Genomic DNA, 20,071 nt, shown 5'->3' on the forward strand with positions numbered 1-20,071 from the left:
GGGCGGATAAATTATGCCTTGTGCGTCCTGGCCCAATTATCCCCCGCCCTCTAACCCTGAAGACTACACCTAGTCTTGATTACTGATTCATAGAAACATAGAAAATAGGTGCAGGAGTAGGCCATTCGGCCCTTCTAGCCTGCACCGCCATTCAATGAGTTCATGGCTGAACATGCAACTTCAGTACCCCATTCCTGCTTTCTCACCATACCCCTTGATTCCCCTAGTAGTAAGGACTTCATCTAACTCCTTTTTGAATATATTTAGTGAATTGGCCTCAACAACTTTCTGTGGTAGAGAATTCCACAGGTTCACCACTCTCTGGGTGAAGAAATTCCTCCTCATCTCGGTCCTAAATGGCTTCCCCCTTATCCTTAGACTGTGTCCCCTGGTTCTGGACTTCCCCAACATTGGGAACATTCTTCCTGCATCTAACCTGTCTAACCCCGTCAGAATTTTAAACGTTTCTATGAGGTCCCCTCTCATTCTTCTGAACTCCAGTGAATACAAGCCCAGTTGATCCAGTCTTTCTTGATAGGTCAGTCCCGCCATCCCGGGAATCAGTCTGGTGAACCTTCGCTGCACTCCCTCAATAGCAAGAATGTCCTTCCTCAGGTTAGGAGACCAAAACTGTACACAATACTCCAGGTGTGGCCTCACCAAGGCCCTGTACAATTGTAGCAACATCTCCCTGCCCTTGTACTCAAATCCCCTCGCTATGAAGGCCAACATGCCATTTGCTTTCTTAACCGCCTGCTGTACCTGCATGCCAACCTTCAATGACTGATGTACCATGACACCCAGGTCTCTTTGCACCTGCCCTTTTCCTAATCTGTCACCATTCAGATAATAGTCTGTCTCTGTTTTTACCACCAAAGTGGATAACCTCACATTTATCCACATTATACTTCATCTGCCATGCATTTGCCCACTCACCTAACCTATCCAAGTCGCTCTGCAGCCTCATAGAATCCTCCTTGCAGCTCACACTGCCACCCAACTTAGTGTCATCCGCAAATTTGGAGATACTACATTTAATCCCCTCGTCTAAATCATTAATGTACAGTGTAAACAGCTGGGGCCCCAGCACAGAACCTTGCGGTACCCCACTAGTCACTGCCTGCCATTCTGAAAAGTCCCCATTTACTCCTACTCTTTGCTTCCTGTCTGACAACCAGTTCTCAATCCATGTCAGCACACTACCCCCAATCCCATGTGCTTTAACTTTGCACATTAATCTCTTGTGTGGGACCTTGTCGAAAGCCTTCTGAAAGTCCAAATATACCACATCAACTGGTTCTCCCTTGTCCACTCTACTGGAAACATCCTCAAAAAATTCCAGAAGATTTGTCAAGCATGATTTCCCTTTCACAAATCCATGCTGACTTGGACCTATCATATTACCTCTTTCCAAATGCACTGCGATGACATCCTTAATAATTGATTCCATCATTTTACCCACTACCGATGTCAGGCTGACCGGTCTGTAATTCCCTGTTTTCTCTCTCCCTCCTTTTTGAAAAAGTGGGGTTACATTGGCTACCCTCCACTCCATAGGAACTGATCCAGAGTCAATGGAATGTTGGAAAATGACTGTCAATGCATCCACTATTTCCAAGGCCACCTCCTTAAGTACTCTGGGATGCAGTCCATCAGGCCCTGGGGATTTATCGGCCTTCAATCCCTTCAACTTCACAGAGGTCAACTAGTAGTAAAGAAGGTACAAGTTGTGTTTTGGTATATCAAGTCCTGATTAGCAAAGTAAGTGGGCTGGAGAGAGATTCAAAAAATTGTGACCATCCTTCCTGATCTGTTGAAGAATTTGTGATCTCGGACCAAGACTTGTATAAATTACATTTTGAATTACTTATTTAAAAAAAAATTGAAACTCTGCATGAGACTGATACTAATATTTATTGAAAGCATTGACTTGTACGATTACACTCCTTTCTAAAGCCTGTCGATGCAATAAAGGGTTTTCCTTTCTGCGAATTTCCATATGTGCCCATAGTCCGTCCTTTCAGCAGCTCTGGATCAACCCCTTCTGTTTCTGCTAATTAACATCTGACCAGGTCATGATCACGATTTGCGAGTTAAACATCTCTCAGATACGCTGAATGAGAAGCATGGGCCAACCGTGGGTAAGTTGCATATTTTTTTTTAAGAACAAAGGAAGCAAAACTCCTTCAAATTTTTTTTGGTTGAACTTTTAACAATGTTTTAATTTTTAGCATGAATAATTTACCAGTCATGCATCTTCCTTTTATGTCTTGTCTTCTCCCTCTTTTCACCTCCACACCCCTTCATGGCTGCTCACCTCTACCCTCTGCTCCTCCCTCCCCTCCTGCTCTCATTGAGTGGTGAGTGAAGGGGTTGCAGATCCGACCCAAAGCGTGCCATCTTCAGCCGATTTAAAGGGTGCATTTGACGTTGGGCAAGGTGGACAATGCTGCCATTCCCCAAATAATCTTGAATTGTGATGGGTGATTAGCCCCACTCCCATCTGATGGATTCATGCAATGGGACAGCGATGGGAGTTTATACTTCCTTTCACACTGCTGGTGTGAAGCGTTTTGACCAAACTATCCGGTGTGGAAGTGTTTGTTTAGTAATCTAACTCTTTAATTTAGCCTGCCTTGGGAGTTGTGAGGTGTGATCTCAGATGTGTGGGGATGGGCCGCAACTTGTGACATTTCCCTGTATTGGAATTTTAAGAGTAATATAGTAACTTGGGTTTCTTTGATAAAATGAGAGCCTGTTGAATTTTATATAATCTTTGGGGATTAGAAGAGGGGGAAAGTTCCGATTGCAGTGATTACTTCACAGTTACACCCGTAGTGCAGCATTTTCTCTCAAAATGTTTAGAAACCATAGTTAATCTGTGCAGCCCAGCAACTGTTTTTGTGTGGTGACTGATGGGTCAGAGATTGGCTGCGATTATCTGTGCTGATGGTGTTCCGTGGGTGAAGACAGTCATCACTTGTACAATTGTAGATGTGAATTACTCAGTGAATTTTTGCCTGCAAAGGCTGTTGCTCTCTCATTCTTCCTCCTCACCTGCCTACTCCATTGTGCTCCTCCTGCACGATGCACCAGATATGATATGTTGCTGGGAGGGTCTTATCACTGAGTTTTCAGCCCTGTGTTCTTTCCCGTTAACTGTCAGGTAATGGACAGTGAGCAAAGGCTATTGCAGGGGCAGTTCTAAAGTAAAGATCTAGGTCCTTGGGATTCCAGATTATCTTCCCCCTCCCTCCTTGTGTCAGAGAGACGCAGAAGGGTAGAAGTCTTGTAACTAAGGCCAGGGCTTGAATTATGACCAGGAGGAGGCCATTCAGCCCCTCGAGCCTCTTCCGCCATTCAATTAGATCAGGGCTGATCTGTGTATCAATTACATTTAGCCGCCTTTGCTCTGTATCCCGTGATACCCTCACCCAATAAAAATCTATCGATCTCCATCGGAACAGAGGTCACTGTGTTGTGGAGTATACTGGAGCCCTGCTTCCTATTCTAGTATCTTCATATTATAATCAGCGTACAGCAAATGTAAAATGTCAAACCTTTGGAGACCGTTCATTTCACTGGTTTTTATCATTTAAAAATAACCTATTTTCCACTCTTTTAAGTTCGAACCCTGTTGTCTTCCCCCATGTTTTTCCCTTCAGTGAAACGGGTGACATGAACTGGATGGCAGACTGGGCTTCACAGCTTCCATCAGTTCACAGTGTGATTTGGAAGGTGATGCGGGAGAGTGGTCCATATGTCCCAGGAACTCTCTTTCTTTCCCCCCCCCCCCCCCCCGGGATTTATTCTGTAAAATACAGGTGATGCACACCACCTCCCACTGACACTGTAAATAGTAAGGACTTTACTATGAAGTAAAGTCACTGGATTTCGACTTGTGCCACACTCTGTGGAAAGGTGAGTTGGTTTGGTGTGTGGGGGTGGCAGCAGCAGCTGGAGCAAGGAAGGCAGCGGAGAGTAACAATCTGTGCTAGTCAGAAACATCCTCACAAATACTTTCTGGCTTTCACAAGCATGCAAATGGTCCACTTCTGGTGTGTGGGTATTGGCGTGTGGGTATTGGCGTGTGTGTGTGTGTCTGAATTGCTTGGTGTAGGACGGCCAAGTACAGGGGAGAAAATGAGGGAGAAAGGGGTTGGACGTTGGGAGTGGGGAAAATAAATTGGTTCAGTACTTTTTTTTTGTGTTGCAATTATGATTTTTATTTTTGGTTTAAAATTAATTATTCTTTATACACGTGCGACATGTTACTGACCGAAACATTTATGATCTGTAGCCTGTGGGTTTTGACATTGTAGAATATCTAATTTCCTTCACGTGGCATTCGTTTGAATTTAATTCCTTTTTGAACGCGAGTAGCGATTGCACAAGGTCATAAATCGGGTTTTGGTTCGTGATGCAGCGATTCTCTGTCGATACAAGCTCTCTCTAACCTTTTGTTACCTCTGCTACGTAGTTTTGAGTATTATAAACTTGGTTTTCCCAACATCAGTCCCCCCTTGTCTCCCCCCTCCCCGAGCCAATGATATGCCTTTGGTGCTCACCCCCACCCTCCTTCAGAGGTGAGAACTCTGAGCATCTACTCTTGTGTGGTAAGTTTTCAAGGTCCGTGCCCGCAGCTACCCCACGCCACCCCTCTCGGGCCTCCCCATCCCTCGCACATCCCCTTTTCCCACCCCCCAGCCCTCTGCCCCTTCCAACCCCTGCCTCCATGATCTGATTAGCAGTCTCCTCTTCTTTCCCCTCCCCCAAGAAAGCAGACCATTAGCAGCAGGAGCCTGGCAGCCCCCCCCACACACACACCAAGGGAATAGCGTGCGATGTGGGAAGTATAAGGTTAGGCGGAATAAATGTTAAACTTGCATTGGGAATAACTCTGCTTCCGGTCTTCCTTGGGATCTTACTTTGCGCCTGTGTTCTCAGGGAAGGAGGACGTGTTGGACAGTGAGATCGACTCTTACATTCATTGCATCAGTGCCTTTGTAAAACTGGCACAGAGTGAGTACCAGTTATTGACGGAGATCATTCCCGAGCATCACCAGAAGCGAACCTTTGATTCTCTGATACAGGTGGGACTCTCGCAGCTCTCTTTCTGTTAATGCTGGTGGCTGCTATTTCTCTCTCAAAATAATTTAGAGCAACGATTTGGTTTCTGTTACACCCCAGTGAGCTGGCAGCATCGCAGCGATTGGCTGATGCCCTCTCGGAGTTTGGCAACTTTCTGTAACTTGTTGGTTTTCTGGCTTGTGAAAATCACCCAAAATATTTTAACATTTGAAACCTCAAGGTGGATGAGTTGATGCGACGGTGGGTATGTGTGTATGGGTCCAGTGTCCTGTGCTCGCGGCAGGGCTTCGCTGGGTTAAGGTAGAAAGGCGTCAGGGATTGTGTGCATCTCCTCCGTGTTGCTGGGGCAGATGACTGATTTCTTGGTGAGCTGTAAGTGTTGTATGACATCGCTGCTTGTCCATGGTTACAGAGTGGGCAGAGCCTGGGCCCCTCATCACTTCTGCACATCCTTTTTTTTTTTCTTCCTTTTTTTGCATTTCTATAATGCCTTTGACGACCTCAGGAAGTCCCAAAGTGCTTTATAGCCAGTGGAGTATTTATGAAGTGTAGTCACTGTTGTAATGTAGGAAACTCAACAGCTAATTTGCGCACAGCAAGCTCCCACAAACAGCGATGTGATAATGACCAGATAATCAGTTTTTTTAATGATGGCTGAGGGATAAATATTGGCCTCCAACTGAGAGATTAGACAGGGTCTCGGTTTAACTTCTCATCCGAAAGATGGCGTTTCTGACAGTGCAGCACTCCCTCAGTACTGCACTGAGGTGTTGGGAGTCTTTGGAGTGAGACTTGAACCCACAATTTTCTGAAACCGAGGCGAGTGTGTGTTACTCACTCAGCCACGACTGACCGAGGTTCCGCGAGGCGATTACCTGGTCATTATCATATAACCCCGAGTTTTAGATTCTCCAGCCAGGGTAACAAGAACATTTTCAGTATCTGCCCTATCAATCCCCCCCAGAATCTTGTATGTTTCAATGAGATCACCTTTCGTTCTTCTAAACTCCAGAGAGTATAGACCAGTTTACTCAATCTCTCCTCGTAGGACAACTCTCTCATCTCGGGGATCAATCTAGTGAACCTTCGTTGCACTGCCTCCAAGGCAAGTATAATAGTTTCTCCTCGATGTCAGCTGTGGCTCAGTGGATAGCACACTCTCCTTTGTCAGAAGGTTGTGGGTTCAAGTCCCATTCCAGGAACTTGAGCGCACAAATCTAGGCTGACACAATGCAGTGCTGAGGGAGCGCTGCACTGTCAGAGGTGACGTCTTCCGGATGAGTCATTAAGCCGAGGCCCTGTCTGTGCTCTCGGGTGGATGTAAAAGATCCCTTGGCACTATTTCGAAGAAGTGCAGGGGAGTTATCCCCGGTGTCTTGGCCAATATTTATCCCTCAATCAACATCACAAAAACAGTTTATCTGGTCATTATCACATTGCTGTGTGTGGGAGCTTGCTGTGCGCAAATTGTCTGCCGCGTTTCCCACATTACAACAGTGACTACACTCCAAAAGTACTTCATTGGCTGTAAAGCGCTTTGAGACGTGCGTTGGTTGTGAAAGATGTTGTATAAATGTAAGTCTTTTTCCTCCGATAAAGAGACCAAAACTGTGCACAGTACTCTAGGTGTGGTCTCACCAAAGTCCTATACAATTGTAGCAAGACTTCCTTACTCTTGTACTCCAACCCCCTTGCAATAAAGGCCAACATGCCATTTGCCTTCCTAATTGCTTGCTGTACCTGCATACTAACTTTGTTTCCTGTACAAGGACACCTAAATCTTGCTGAACATAATTTATTAGTTTCTCACCATTTAAAAAAAAAAAATTCTGTTTTTCTATTCTTCCTAACAAAATGAATAATCTCACATTTCCCCACATTGTACTCCATCTGCCACTCACTTCACCTGTCTGTATCCCTTTGCAGGCTCTTTGTGTCCTCTTCACAGCTTACTGTCCCACCTGGCTCTGTATTGTCAGCAAACCTGGATACATTGCACTGGGTCCCTTCATCCAAGTCATTAATATAGATTGTAAATAACTGTGGCCCCAGCACTGATCCTTGTTGCACCCCACTAGTTACAGCCTGCCAAATAACCCATTTATCCCTACTCTCTGTTTTCTGTCTGTTAACCAATCCTCTATCCATGCTAATACATGATCCCCAACCCCATGAGCGCTTATCTTGTGTAGCAACCTTTTATGTGGCCCCCTATTGAATGCCTTTTGGAAATCCAAATATTCTACATCTACTGGTTCCCCTTTATCTACCCTGCTAGTTTCATCCTCAAAAGTCTCTAATAAATTTGTTAAACATGATTTTTCTTTCATAAAACCACGGTGACTCTGCCTAATCATGTTATGATTTTCTAAATGCCCTGTTGCCGCTTCCTTAATAATGGATTCCAGCATTTTCCCAACGACTGATGTCAGGCTAACTGGCCTGTAGCTCCCTGATTTCTACCTCTCCTAAACAGCGGTGTGATATTTGCTACCTTCCAATTTGCTGGGACTGTTCCTGAATTTGGGGAATTTTGGAAGATCACAACCAATGCATCCACTAACTCTGCAGCCACCTCTTTTAGAACCTGAGGATGTAGGTATAGTCCCATTAGTTTCTCAAGTAGTTTTTCTCTACTGATCTTACTTTTAAGATCCTGACTGTCGCATTTCCCACATTACAACAGTGACTACGCTCCAAAAGTACTTCATTGGCTGTAAATCGCTTTGGAAAGCCCTGAGGTTATGAAAAACGCTATAGAAATGGAAGCTCTTTCTTTCATTGGGTCAGCCTACAATGGGCCGCATCTTTTTACCATAATTCTGTTTGAAGGACCAGTTGGATATCGGAGCCTGTGACCGGTTTCTGTTTCTTCCTGTACAGGAAGCACTGGACGGCCTTATGGTGGAAGGAGAGAGTATCGTCTCCACGGCCCGCCGAGCAATTATGCGACACGATTATTCTGCCGTCTTAACTATATTCCCTATCCTTAAGCACCTCAAGCAGATGAAGCAAGAGTTTGACCAGGTTCTGCAGGTGAGTGCAGTAATCGCGTCAAAAGGTGCAATGCTGGGAGGACACGGGCTTCAGGCCACAGCGTGGGATTGGTGCCAGATTCCCCAGGCGGAGGATTCTTGAGCCGCTGCCCGAGTGAGTGCAGAGGGAAAATGGAAGCCGCCCCCACTGGCTGGGCTGCTCTCTACCACCACCTCCTGGCTGCACATAGAATGGCATGTAGTGGCCAAGCAGCCGGGTGTTGGCCAGCTCTTCCTGATCAAGGTACGGTGAGCAGCAAGAAGGGGGAGATCTGCCGTGAGGTAGATTCGAATATACATGGCTGGCTCTTTCTTAAAAAAAAATGTTCCTGGGATGTGGGAGTCGCTGGCCAAGGCCGGCATTTATTATCCATCCTTAATTGCCCCTTCAGAAGGTGGTGGTGAGCTGCCGCCTTGAACCGCTGCAGTCCGTGTGGTGAAGGTGCTCCCACAATGCTGTTAGGGAGGGAGTTCCAGGTATTTAGCCCAGCGATGATGAAAGAATAGCGATATATTTCCAAGTAGGATGGTGTATGATTTGGAGGGGAATGCAGAGGTGGTGGTGTTCCCATGCGCCAGCTGCCCTTGTCCTTCTAGGGGGTAGAGGTCGTGGGTTTGGGAGGTGCTGCCGAAGAAGCCTTGGCGAGTTGCTGCAGTGCATCTTGTAGATGTTGCACACTGCAGCCACGGTGCGCCGGTGGTGGAGGGAGTGAATGTTGAAGGTGGTGGGTAGCGTGTCGATCAAGTGGGCTGCTTTGTCCTGGATGGTGTCGAGCTTCTCGAGTGTTGTTGGAGCTGCACCATCCAGGCGAGTGGAGAGTGTTCCATCACACTCCTGACTTGTGCCTTGCAGATGGTGGAAAGGAGGTGAGACATTTGCCGCAGAATACCCAGCCTCTGACCTGCTCTTGTAGCCACAGTATTGCTGCTGCTTTACGTCCGTGCATTTCCTTTCCTCCATCTCCGCGCCTGCCCCCCAAATCCACGCACCTCCGCAATGGATTGGAAACGTGCTGTGCAAGGAATGGTGGACTCCATCCTGATCCCCTCTCGCTGCCTGTATCACAGCAACGGCGGGTTCCCGGCCAACGTGCCCTCCGCCCACAATGAATATCCTCTGATCAGAGGCCGAGCAACCGGCCTCAAAGTAGTGACGTGCCGAGCAGCCCGGCTGGTGGAAAGGCCAATCCAGAATCGCGCTCGCTGTCTGCCCTTTTCCCGAGGGGGTGGGGGTGGTGTGGGGGGGATACTGCGTCTTGAAAGGTTTTTCCAGACAAATTTGTTGCTCCACATTTTGGTAATCCTCTTGTGCTTGTCATGTAGGGTACAGCAGCCAGCACCAAGAATAAACTGCCGATACTTATAACCTCCATGGAAACCACGGGAGCCAAAGCACTGGAAGAGTTTGCAGATAGCATTAAGGTAGGTTGTGAGTCAGTAGTGTTTTATGCTGTTCTTGATGTAAAGCATTTTTAGCAGCCTGTCTGTAGAAAGCGGTCTTCTGTTGAATGTTGTCAACCTTAAGCTAAAGGTTGCTTAAATCTTGCAATAATAGTGTGTCCTTGATTGTATTTTAAAATTACTTCCTGGGATGTGGGTGTCGCTGGCAAGGCCCGGCATTTATTGCCCATCCCTAATTGCCCCTTGAGAAGGTGGCGGTGAGCCGTCGCCTTGAACCGCTGCAGTCCGTGTGGTGAAGGTGCTCCCACAGTGCTGTTGGGGAGAGAGTAACACGTCATGAGACGCTGAGTCTCCATATCTTGTGTTTCTGGGATGGTGGGATAGGAAGTGTTCTCTGTTTCTGACCTTGTGGCTTGTGCAGGAGATATCCGACAGGCGTGGGCTTGAGACAGTGAAATTAATTGACACACAGGCCCAAAGCTCAAAGTCCTGTAAGAATTGATGACGTACATGTAAAGACTGGAATTGTATATGTTTGAACCAATGTTTCCTCTCATTTTTTTCTTTTGGTGCGTGGTTCCCTTAAATTTGCTGCATGTGTGTGCCATCTTCCAGCAGCAACAGCTTGTGGGCAGCTGTGCGGGTTCGCCGACTGATGTGCTGCCCCGTGCCTACATACCTTGAGGGAACATTGGTTCAATATTTCTCAGAGCGAGACTGGGCCACCCAAGTGTTACCACAAGGCCATCCGAAATTGATCACCTTGAAACATTGTTAGTCAAGTTTTACCTCAATGTTGTCTTGTATTTTAACACCTTTATTTCTTGTACTGTAGCTTCTTAATAAAACCTTTCATACTTTGGAACAAAAACACCTTCTAGCCTCTTTGTTTAGAGACTGAACCTGAAACAAATGACTGGGATCATTTGAAGAAAATCACGCTGTTCTAAGCAGAGACATGGGTTCCTTTTTGTGATTCTCTTTCCTTCCTCCCCAGAATGATCCAGACAAGGAGTACAATATGCCCAAGGACGGAACTGTCCATGAACTGACCAGTAATGTACGTTGGTATGGTATTACAAATATTTGTATAGTCTTGTGACACTTGATGTCCTTGGAGTTTGGAGTACGGTGCATAGTATAAAGTGCATGTGGTGTGGATACAATGGAATGTTCTGTACAGCTGCCCCTATTGCTCAGTTGGTAAAGGCATTGTAGTCGGGTATCTCCCCAGTCTGTTCCGGGCTAGATGGTCTCATGGTGGGGGTGCTACAATTGGGCGCCAATGTCCCCTGGGGTAGAGAGGGGCAAACACGTTCAGTTTGGGTTCCTGCTCTTGGTCGACATCCAGTGCCTCTAGCTGTAAGTGGACGGGACGTGATGGATTAGAGTGCCCATGCCCACTGATCAGACTAGTTACTGTGGCGAGGGAGCTGGAGGGCAACAGGGATCCATTGAACCAAACTTGGGGGGGATGGAACAGAGGGTGAGGAAGAGAGTGGGAATAAGAACTAGGAGCAGGATACGATCACGGCTGATCTTCAACCTCTACTCCACTTTCCTGCACTATCCCCATAATCCCTTGATTCCCTGAGAATCCAAAAATCTATTGATCTCTGTTTTGAATATACTCAATGACTGAGCATTCCAAATCGTACTGTTTGCTGTGTCCTCTTTAACTTTTCATGTGAGGCAGTAACAGTCGCTGATCATTTCTTCTTCAGGCTATACTATTCCTTCAGCAACTGCTGGATTTCCAGGAGACAGCGAGCGCTATGTTAGCTTCTCAGGGTAAGTGTGTTTGTGGCTGGGTGGGAGGATCGCTATGATGTGTGTTGGCTGTGCCGTATTTCAATCCTTTCACCCAAATGCATTTGGAGAAATTACTCCGTTTTACAGGGACGTGCCCGTACCAGCTGCTTGCGAAAAGTGTGTTACTGTGACCCGCAGACCTTCCAGGCTTTCCCGCCTGGCAACTGGGCAGTTCTCGCCTTGAAAAGAAACTTCTGGTGATAGGATTTCAATTCTCTAGAAGCTGCGACTCAAGTTCCGGGGGGGTGTGGGGTGCGGTGTTTGACATTAAAATTGTTGTCTCTCGAAATGGCTTAAAACCCACACCATTGTTGGCTTCAAAACTTACATAGTATTCTTGCAATTTCTTGCTGCAAATCTTGACGGCGTGTTTAATTATTTGTTGGGCATTTATTTAAGAAACCAATTAATAACCTTTTTCATTGCCTTTTTATGAATTTGATTTTTCTTGCTTTTAATTTGAAGTAATGTTGTACCCACTCCCTGACCCTGCTGCCTGTCTGGTGGTGTATCCACTCTCTTAAACCCCACTCCCTAACCCCTCTCCCTGTCCTGTGTTCTACTCACTCCCTGACCCTGCTGTCTGTCTGTCTGGTGGTGGACCTGCTCCCTAAACACTGCGGGTTCTGTTTAACTTCTTTACTCTCTCTGAACTAATGGACTTCTAACCCTTTTCACTTTTGCTGTTATCTTCGCTCTGCTGTCATCTGTAGTTCTGGGAGACACTTACAATATCCCCTTAGATCCTAGAGGTGAGTTAATGGAATTCTGAGTCCGTTCATCCCTGGCATCTCCATCACTTTATATTATTTCAGTGGAATCAATGTTGTGTTAAACCATGTCCATTACTTCACTCTGTTAGCAGTTTATTCTTCCTGGAAATGTATCCCCCGTTGTATAGAGCGGGGGAGGGATTGGTTTGGGGGGAAAGCTGTTATATAAATCGCTCAAAATTAGGGTTTTTGTTTTTATGCTGGGTCAACTGTTTGTCTCTTTACATCGTTACTGAGGTGAATGGGTTAATTATTCAGCAATGCTTCCTAAAGGCTCAGTTGGTAACCGCTCTCCCCAAAGTGGGACATGATCCGTGCAGTTCAGAAGATTCCCGTCTCTGCGATGTTGGGCCTGGTTGGTATTCAGCGACCCTTCTGGGAAGTGCGTGTGTGGGGACATCTGGGGATGGGGCCAAGGGCGACTAGCCGGCTGCCACTTGCTGTCTAGGATCACATTAAATAATGGCCACTTGGCTGAGGTGTCAGGATGACTGAAGCCCGTGGAACTGTATCCCAAGGGGCGCAAATCCTAGCAGGTTCCCCGGTACAGCAGATTAGCAACTTAATCAGGTTTGTCAGAATCCTTTTACCTCTTCCTTTTCTATTTTAATCTCTCCCTCTTTTTAAAATCATTTCATCTCGGCCATTTTAATCCTAACTTATAAAACAAAATAAATTTGGTTCTCACAGAAATGTATGATGGGGCATTTTAAGGATCCCCTTTATCGCAGCTCTGGGCGAACCTGTGCAGACAGAGTTAAGCTAAAGAGGAAAGAAAGTGTTCCTGCTCTCTCTTCCCTGCCCTCTCTCCGAGCAGCAGGTGTCAGAGAATTAGAGGACCTGAAACCTGGGATCCGGTTGTTTCTCTAGAGATGGTGTGCAGGGAAGGAGGGGATAGTGGAGGAGATACTGGGAGAGAAGGTCTCATTGTTAACTGTTTAAAAACAAATAGCTCTTCACCGTCCCACACTGAAGTGTGTCGATTGGATACATTAGGATGTATTTCGGTTTTATAACAGACTGGAAATGGTTACCTTACAGAGACTGGCTCCTCTACCAGCACCTACAGCTCTGAGTTCAGCAGGCGACTACTCAGCAACTATATCTGTGAGTATTGGTCCTACAGCAAGGTTTCGCTGTGTTTTGTGCGAGTATTTGAAATGTTTAAAAAGTGTCAATTGTTAGATTTCACCAGAAGTTCAGGTCTCATTAGAAGCAGTCTGGTTAGACTGAGGCCTGGAAATCTGGCTGTGGAATTCTCTGTACGTGCGTGTTTGTGTGTGTGTGATGTAATCTGCAACTATCTACCTACTTTATTTTAAAAATGACTGCATTTCCTGTCTATCATAGAATGGTTACAGCACAGAAGGCCATTCAGCCCGTACCAGCTCTCTGCAAGAGCACATCAGCTAGTCCCAATCCCCCGCCCTTTCCCCGTAAAATGTTTTCCTTCAGGTACTTATCTAACTCCCTTTTGAAAGCCACGATTGAGTCTGCCTCCACCACTCTCTCAGGCAGCGCATTCCAGATCCTAACCACTCGCTGTGTAAGAACGTTTTTCCTCCTGTCGCTTTTGGTTCTTTTACCAATCACCTGAAACCTGTTGTTAGATGCAGGACGAATGCTCCTGATGTTGGGGAAGTCCAGAACCAGGGGACACAGACTAAGGATAAGGGACTGAGATGAGGAGAAACTTTTTGACCCAGAGACTTGTGAACCTGTGGAATTCTCTGCCACAAATTTGTGAAGTCCAGTTCGATGGACATATTCAATCAGGGGGTATGGAGAGAAGGCAGGGGTGGGGTACTGAGGTTGCATAATCAGTCATGGGCTCGAAGGGCTGAATGGTCTGCTCCTGCACCTATTTTCTATGTTTCTATGTATGTTAATGTGAGGTTATCCACTTTGGTGGTAAAAACAGAGACACAGACTATTATCTGAATGGTGACAGATTAGGAAAAGGGGAGGTGCAAAGAGACCTGGGTGTCATGGTACATCAGTCATTGAAGGTTGGCATGCAGGTGCAGCAGGCGGTTAAGAAAGCAAATGGCATGTTGGCCTTCATAGCAAGGGGATTTGAGTACAGGGGCAGGGAGGTGTTGCTACAGTTGTACAGGGCATTGGTGAGGCCACACCTGGAGTATTGTGTACAGTTTTGGTCTCCTAACCTGAGGAAGGACATTCTTGCTATTGAGGGAGTGCAGCGAAGGTTCACCAGACTGATTCCCGGGATGGCGGGACTGACCTATCAAGAAAGACTGGATCAACTGGGCTTGTATTCACTGGAGTTCAGAAGAATGAGAGGGGACCTCATAGAAACATTTAAAATTCTGACGGGGTTAGACAGGTTAGATGCAGGAAGAATGTTCCCAATGTTGGGGAAGTCCAGAACCAGAGGTCACAGTCTAAGGATAAGGGGTAAGCCATTTAGGACCGAGATGCGGAGGAACTTCTTCACCCAGAGAGTGGTGAACCTGTGGAATTCTCTACCACAGAAAGTTGTTGAGGCCAATTCATTAAATATATTCAAAAAGGAGTTAGATGAGGTCCTTACTACTAGGGGGATCAAGGGGTATGGCGAGAAAGCAGGAATGGGGTACTGAAGTTGAATGTTCAGCCATGAACTCATTGAATGGCGGTGCAGGCTAGAAGGGCCGAATGGCCTGCTCCTGCACCTATTTTCTACGTTTCTATGTATGATTCTCTGGTTCTCGACCCTTCCACCAATGCGAACAGTTTCTCTCTATCTACTTTGTCCAGATCCATAATGATTTTGAACACCCCTATCAAATCTCCTCAACTTTCTCTGCTCTAAGGAGAACAACCCCAGCTTCTCCAGGTAACTGAAGTCCCTCATCCCAGAAATCATTTTTGTAAATCTTTTACATAAGAACATAAGAAATAGGAGCAGGAGTAGGCCATTCGGCCCCTTGAACCTGCTCCGCCATTCAATAAAATCATGGCTGATCTGATCATGGACTCAGCTCCACTTCCCTGCCCGCTCCCCATAACCCCTTATCCCCATATAGGACTGAGATGAGGAGAAACTTTTTGACCCAGAGACTTGTGAACCTGTGGAATTCTCTGCCACAAAGTTGTGGAGTCCAGTTCGATGAAACTGTTTATTTCTGTCTTAAATTTATTCAATGTGCCAGCTTCCACAGCTCTTTGAGGCAGTGAATTCCACAGATTTAAAACCCTCAGAAGAAATTTCTCATCTCAGTTTTAAATGGGCGGCCCCTTATTCTAAGATCATGCCCTCTAGTTCTAGTCTTCCCCCATCAGTGGAAACATCCTCTCTGCATCCACCTCGTCAAGCCCCCTCATAATCTTATACGTTTCGATAAGATCACACCTCATTCTTCTGAATTCCAATGAGTATAGGCCCAAACTACTCGACCTTTCCTCATAAGTCAACTCCCTCATCCACGGAATCAACCTTGTGAACCTTCTCTGAACTGCCTCCAAAGCAAGTATATCCTTTCGTAAATATGGAAACCAAAACTGCACACAGTATTCCAGATGCGGCCTCACCAATACCCTGTATAGCTTTAGCAAGACTTCCCTGCTTTTATACTCCATCCCCTTTGCAATAAAGGCCAAGATTCCATTGGCCTTCCTGATCACTTGCTGTAACTACATACTATCCTTTTGTGTTTCATGCACAAGTACCCCCAGGTCCTGCTGTACTGCAGCACTTTGCAATCTTTCTCCATTTAAATAATAACTTGTTCTTTGATTTTTTTTCTGCCAAAGTGCATGACCTCACACTTTCCAAAATTATACTCCGTCTGCCAAATTTTTGCCCACTCACTTAGCCTGTCTATGTCCTTTTGCAGATTTTTTGTGTCCTCCTCACATTGCTTTTCCTCCCATTTTTGTATCGTCAGCAAACTTGGCTATCCTTTCTGCACCCTCTCTAAGGCCTTCACATCCGTCCTAAAGTGCGGTGCCCAGAATTGGACACAATAAGCTAGTTGAGGCCGAACCAGTGTTTTATACAGGTTCATCATCATTTCCTTGCTTTTGTACTCTGCCTCTATTTATGAAGCCCAGGATCTCGTATGCTTTTTTAACTGCTTTCTCAACCTGCCCTGCCACATTCAACGATTTGTGCACACATCCCCCCGGTCTCTGTTCATGTACCCCCTTTAGTATTGTACCCTTTAGTTTATATTGCCTCTCCTCGTTTGTCCAACCAAAATGTATCATTTTGCACTTTTCTGCGTTAAATTTCATCTGCCACGATTCTGCCCATTTCACCAGCCTGTGTATTCTTGAAGTGGATCATTATCCTCCTCGCTGTTCACTATTACAATGTCTGCAGTTTCTTAATTGTGCTGAAGAATATTTAGGCTTAAAGCAACATAATTCCTAAACTTTAGAGCAGAAAATCACATTGTTCCTGTCCCGAAACAGGAAGCTCGCTGGTTATTCTGATAAAAGTACATCTCGTGTCTGCCAGACGACAACAGACACAAATCAATCTAGTCATTTAATATCTGGTGCTTCTGACCTATAGCCTGAAAGTGCCCAAACAAGAATTAAACTCTGACTTGAGCCTGTGTTTACTGAGCTGCTAGACTTATAGGGACAGAGCTCCACTTTAGCAGTAGAATACATTGTTCATGAACACCTATCTTTATAAAACGGCGTCCCATCCAATTCACCTTGAGCGAGATTTGTTGCAAGAAAATAATTTCATATGAACTTGTTGAGTATCTTGTCTATTATCACACAGCGTAATCTCTGAGCGTGAGCCTGTCCCACCAGAGCTTGTCTGCTGTGAAAAGAATCCGAGTTATATGTAAAATGCGAGTCTGTATGTTATGAGGTAGCAATACCTAGTCTGTCACCATCATCTGCAATTTTTCATAATGTTTAGAAATGGAACGATCCCTTGCAGAGTTTGGTACCAAATTGAATGGAGGCTGCCTCACCCAGACTCTGTGTTTTTATCAAGCCACAATGTTTGCAAAGTGTGCAATTAGGGTTTGATTGTACAAGGAATGGGAATGTATTTTCTGTCTAATCTCAGGGCAACCTGGTTTTATTCCTGAAATTGCTGGACAAGTTTTTGTGCTCGAGTTAGGGTGTTAATGTTGGGATATTGAGGAGCCATTTACAATCCAGTGTGAAGCATTTTCCCCGGTCAGGTCGGGTGTACAGTTTGCTGTATTCTGCCCGAACACTGAGCCTTAACCCGAGTTTGTGGAGAACGCCTCTATTACATGGCCGTAACCTTTCCATTTCCCACATTACTTGAATTGCTCTGGCAGCCAATCACACACAGTTCAAAAACTAGATAGCAAGGTTCAAGGGGGATATTGACGTGAGTTGGTAGGTGGGTGGGAAATAAGTGCTTTTAGGTGGTGCTGAACACTCAGTAGTTTTGTGTCGTGACTTGTTCCCACGAGAATGTGTCAGTTTGTTGTATCTCCGTGCTGCCCTTTCGTTCAGTTTGGGATTTGGGAAAAAGAAAAACGTGGCATTTCTATAGCGCCATTCACGACCTCTGGACGTCCCAAAACACTTTACACTTCAAAAATACTTCATTGGCTGTAGTCACTGTTGTAATGTAGGAAACGCACAGCAAGGTCCCACAAACAGCAGTGTGATACTGGCCAGATAATCTGTTTTAGTGATGTTGATTGAGGGATAAATATTGGCCCAGGACACCGGGGAGAACTCCCCTGCTCTTCTTCAAAATAATGCCCTGGGCTCTTTTACGTCCACTGAGAGCGCAGACGGGGCCTCAGTTTAACGTCTCTTCCAAAAGAAGGCACCTCTGACAGTGCGGCACTCCCTCCTGCCAGCACTGGAGCAGGGTCAGCCTGGATTATGTGCACAAGTCTTGAGTGGGACTTGAAGCCACAACTTTCTGACTCGGGTGAGATTGCTGCCCACTGAGTCAAGGCTGACACCCCAAAGATAAAAGGATGGTGTGTCACTGCTGAGCCACTCTGTCCATGTTAAATTGGGGAGGTTTTCTGGTCTCTGCCAAATTGTTTTGCTAAAAGGGAATATAGGAACCGGAATGGGCCATTCAGCCCCTTGAGTTTGTTCCCCCATTTTATCAGACCATGGCCGATCTGTGCCTCAGCTCCATTTACCCACTTTTGCTCCATATTCCTTGATGTCCTTTAATTGACCCAGAAGATTACTTGTGTACTGACCTGGGATGTGTGTGCAGGGCAGTGTGGTGTGGATAGGGCTAGGCTGCTGCGGGCCCCACTGTTAAACATCCTGCCAGCACTCCCCACGGAAACTCACGCATATAACAGGCACTCGGTTGAGTTATTGGAAAGCGCTGGCTCCCGTACGATGTCGATGCCATTTTCAACAGGAATTTATTTCTGCAGCTTTTTACTTGGATTGTTGTGCTTTTTAAAACTCTTCCCTCTCTTACTGTAGGCAAAATACTTGGCAACTTGCAGCTGAACCTGCACAGCAAGGCCAAGGTTTATGAGGACACGGCTCTGGGTGCTGTCTTCCTTCTCAATAACTTTAATTACATCCTGAAATCCCTGGAGAAGTAAGTTTGGAATAATTGTTCTCTCTGTCCTCAGGATGTCGAATATAAGAATGCATAAGTGAAACAAAAAGACTGACTCCAGTGTTCCATTCTCGTACCTCCCCTTGGCCATCGAATATTTTCTTGTGAAATATTTCCCACTGTGCCTCAGTGTAAATCTGGAGCCAAGACCCGCCATTTTGTGGGCTGCTTGGGACCTGCGTACTTGCCCTGGACCGGCCCATCTTTCTGCTGCAGCGCATTGGACCGATGCTCTTTAAACGCCTGGTGACAACACTGTTGTACTTTATAGCTTTTATGTGCACTAGTGCTGCCCTTTACTTTCCTACGATAAGTTAAAGTAACTAACATAGTTTGTAGGTAAGTGCCGTTAGTTACTGGTTAAAAGCCGCGTTAAACTTGTTTCCTTATTTCTAGTCTGTGATGTTTGTTACAGGTCTGAATTAATCCAACTTGTGGCAGTAACTCAGAAATACCCAGACAAGGCGTACAAGGGACACATTGAAGAGCAACTCCAGACTTATCAGCGCAGGTAAAGCTTTTATTATTCTGTTGTGTGTTTTGCTCTTCTGTCCTTCTCCCTGAAGGTACTGACTCCTGCTGGGTCACTCACTGACTCCTGCCCAAGTGGCCCATTTGACTGTGGAGGCAGCACTGCCGAGTCGGATTCTGTCCTCACCTTAGCCCCCACAATTTCCAGCCAAGGTCATTGGCCATGACCTCCCCCCGCCTGCCCTCCTGTGATCACCCACTGGGAATCAAAGCTGGGATTTCCCTAGTCTGTCTCCTCGACACGGAGGCAGTGCTCTTGCTAATTGTACGGCGGGAGGAGGTTTATCCATATAAGGAAATTCAAAACAAACTTGGTTACTTACTAGAAAAACAGGCGACAGGAGAAATTACACCTTAAAGTGGGAGGCATTAAGTGGAATGGATACAGACCGTAAACATTGCCAGGGGAGATTTCCTGTCTGAAAATATAATACACAGGAGCAGGAGGACTGAGGAATTATAATAAAAGTGTTGATTTGTGTTTTAACAGCATTCTGTTAATTGAAATTCCCTCCCTAAACCCCCCTTTCCTCCTTGAGATGCTCCTTAAAACCTCCCTCTGTCCAAGCTTTTGGTCACCTATCCTAATATGTGGCTCGATGGGCTGAATCATTCTATGAACGCTCCTGTGCAGCACTCTGGGATGTTTTACTGCATTAAAGGCGCTATATAAATGCAAGTTGTTGATGAGTTGGCTGTGATTACCCTTCACAATCGGATGGGCTGCCAACGTCCACTGTTTAGGCTTTCACTTGGACGGCACTTTAGAGAAGGAAGGAGCCCGATCTATTGGAACCACATCCCCCGCAGTGTCGGCACCTGTAGGAGCGAGGCAGGAGTCTGACCCCTTTGTCTTTTCATTGTAAGTGAGG

The 20,071-nt window shown here is 46.0% G+C and overlaps 1 protein-coding gene across 7 annotated transcripts in view; it reads left to right on the forward strand.

Annotated features, from left to right (window-relative positions):
• The window catches only part of exoc7 (exocyst complex component 7), a 41,141-nt gene that overhangs the window by 18,439 nt on the left and 2,631 nt on the right, over positions 1–20,071 (forward strand). For 4 of the 7 annotated variants that reach the window (XM_070857937.1, XM_070857940.1, XM_070857941.1 and 1 more), the window contains 9 exons: positions 2,073–2,141; positions 4,948–5,093; positions 7,975–8,127; positions 9,450–9,548; positions 10,525–10,587; positions 11,252–11,318; positions 13,154–13,219; positions 18,527–18,647; positions 19,084–19,179. In XM_070857937.1, the coding sequence (XP_070714038.1) occupies positions 2,073–2,141; positions 4,948–5,093; positions 7,975–8,127; positions 9,450–9,548; positions 10,525–10,587; positions 11,252–11,318; positions 13,154–13,219; positions 18,527–18,647; positions 19,084–19,179 (880 nt within the window). The remainder of the gene's footprint in view (positions 1–2,072; positions 2,142–4,947; positions 5,094–7,974; positions 8,128–9,449; positions 9,549–10,524; positions 10,588–11,251; positions 11,319–13,153; positions 13,220–18,526; positions 18,648–19,083; positions 19,180–20,071) is intronic. The other 3 variants (XM_070857938.1, XM_070857939.1, XM_070857942.1) reach the window with 1 other exon arrangement.

Source organism: Pristiophorus japonicus, chromosome 16 (assembly GCF_044704955.1).
Source record: "Pristiophorus japonicus isolate sPriJap1 chromosome 16, sPriJap1.hap1, whole genome shotgun sequence".
Classification (NCBI taxonomy): Eukaryota; Metazoa; Chordata; class Chondrichthyes; family Pristiophoridae; genus Pristiophorus; species Pristiophorus japonicus.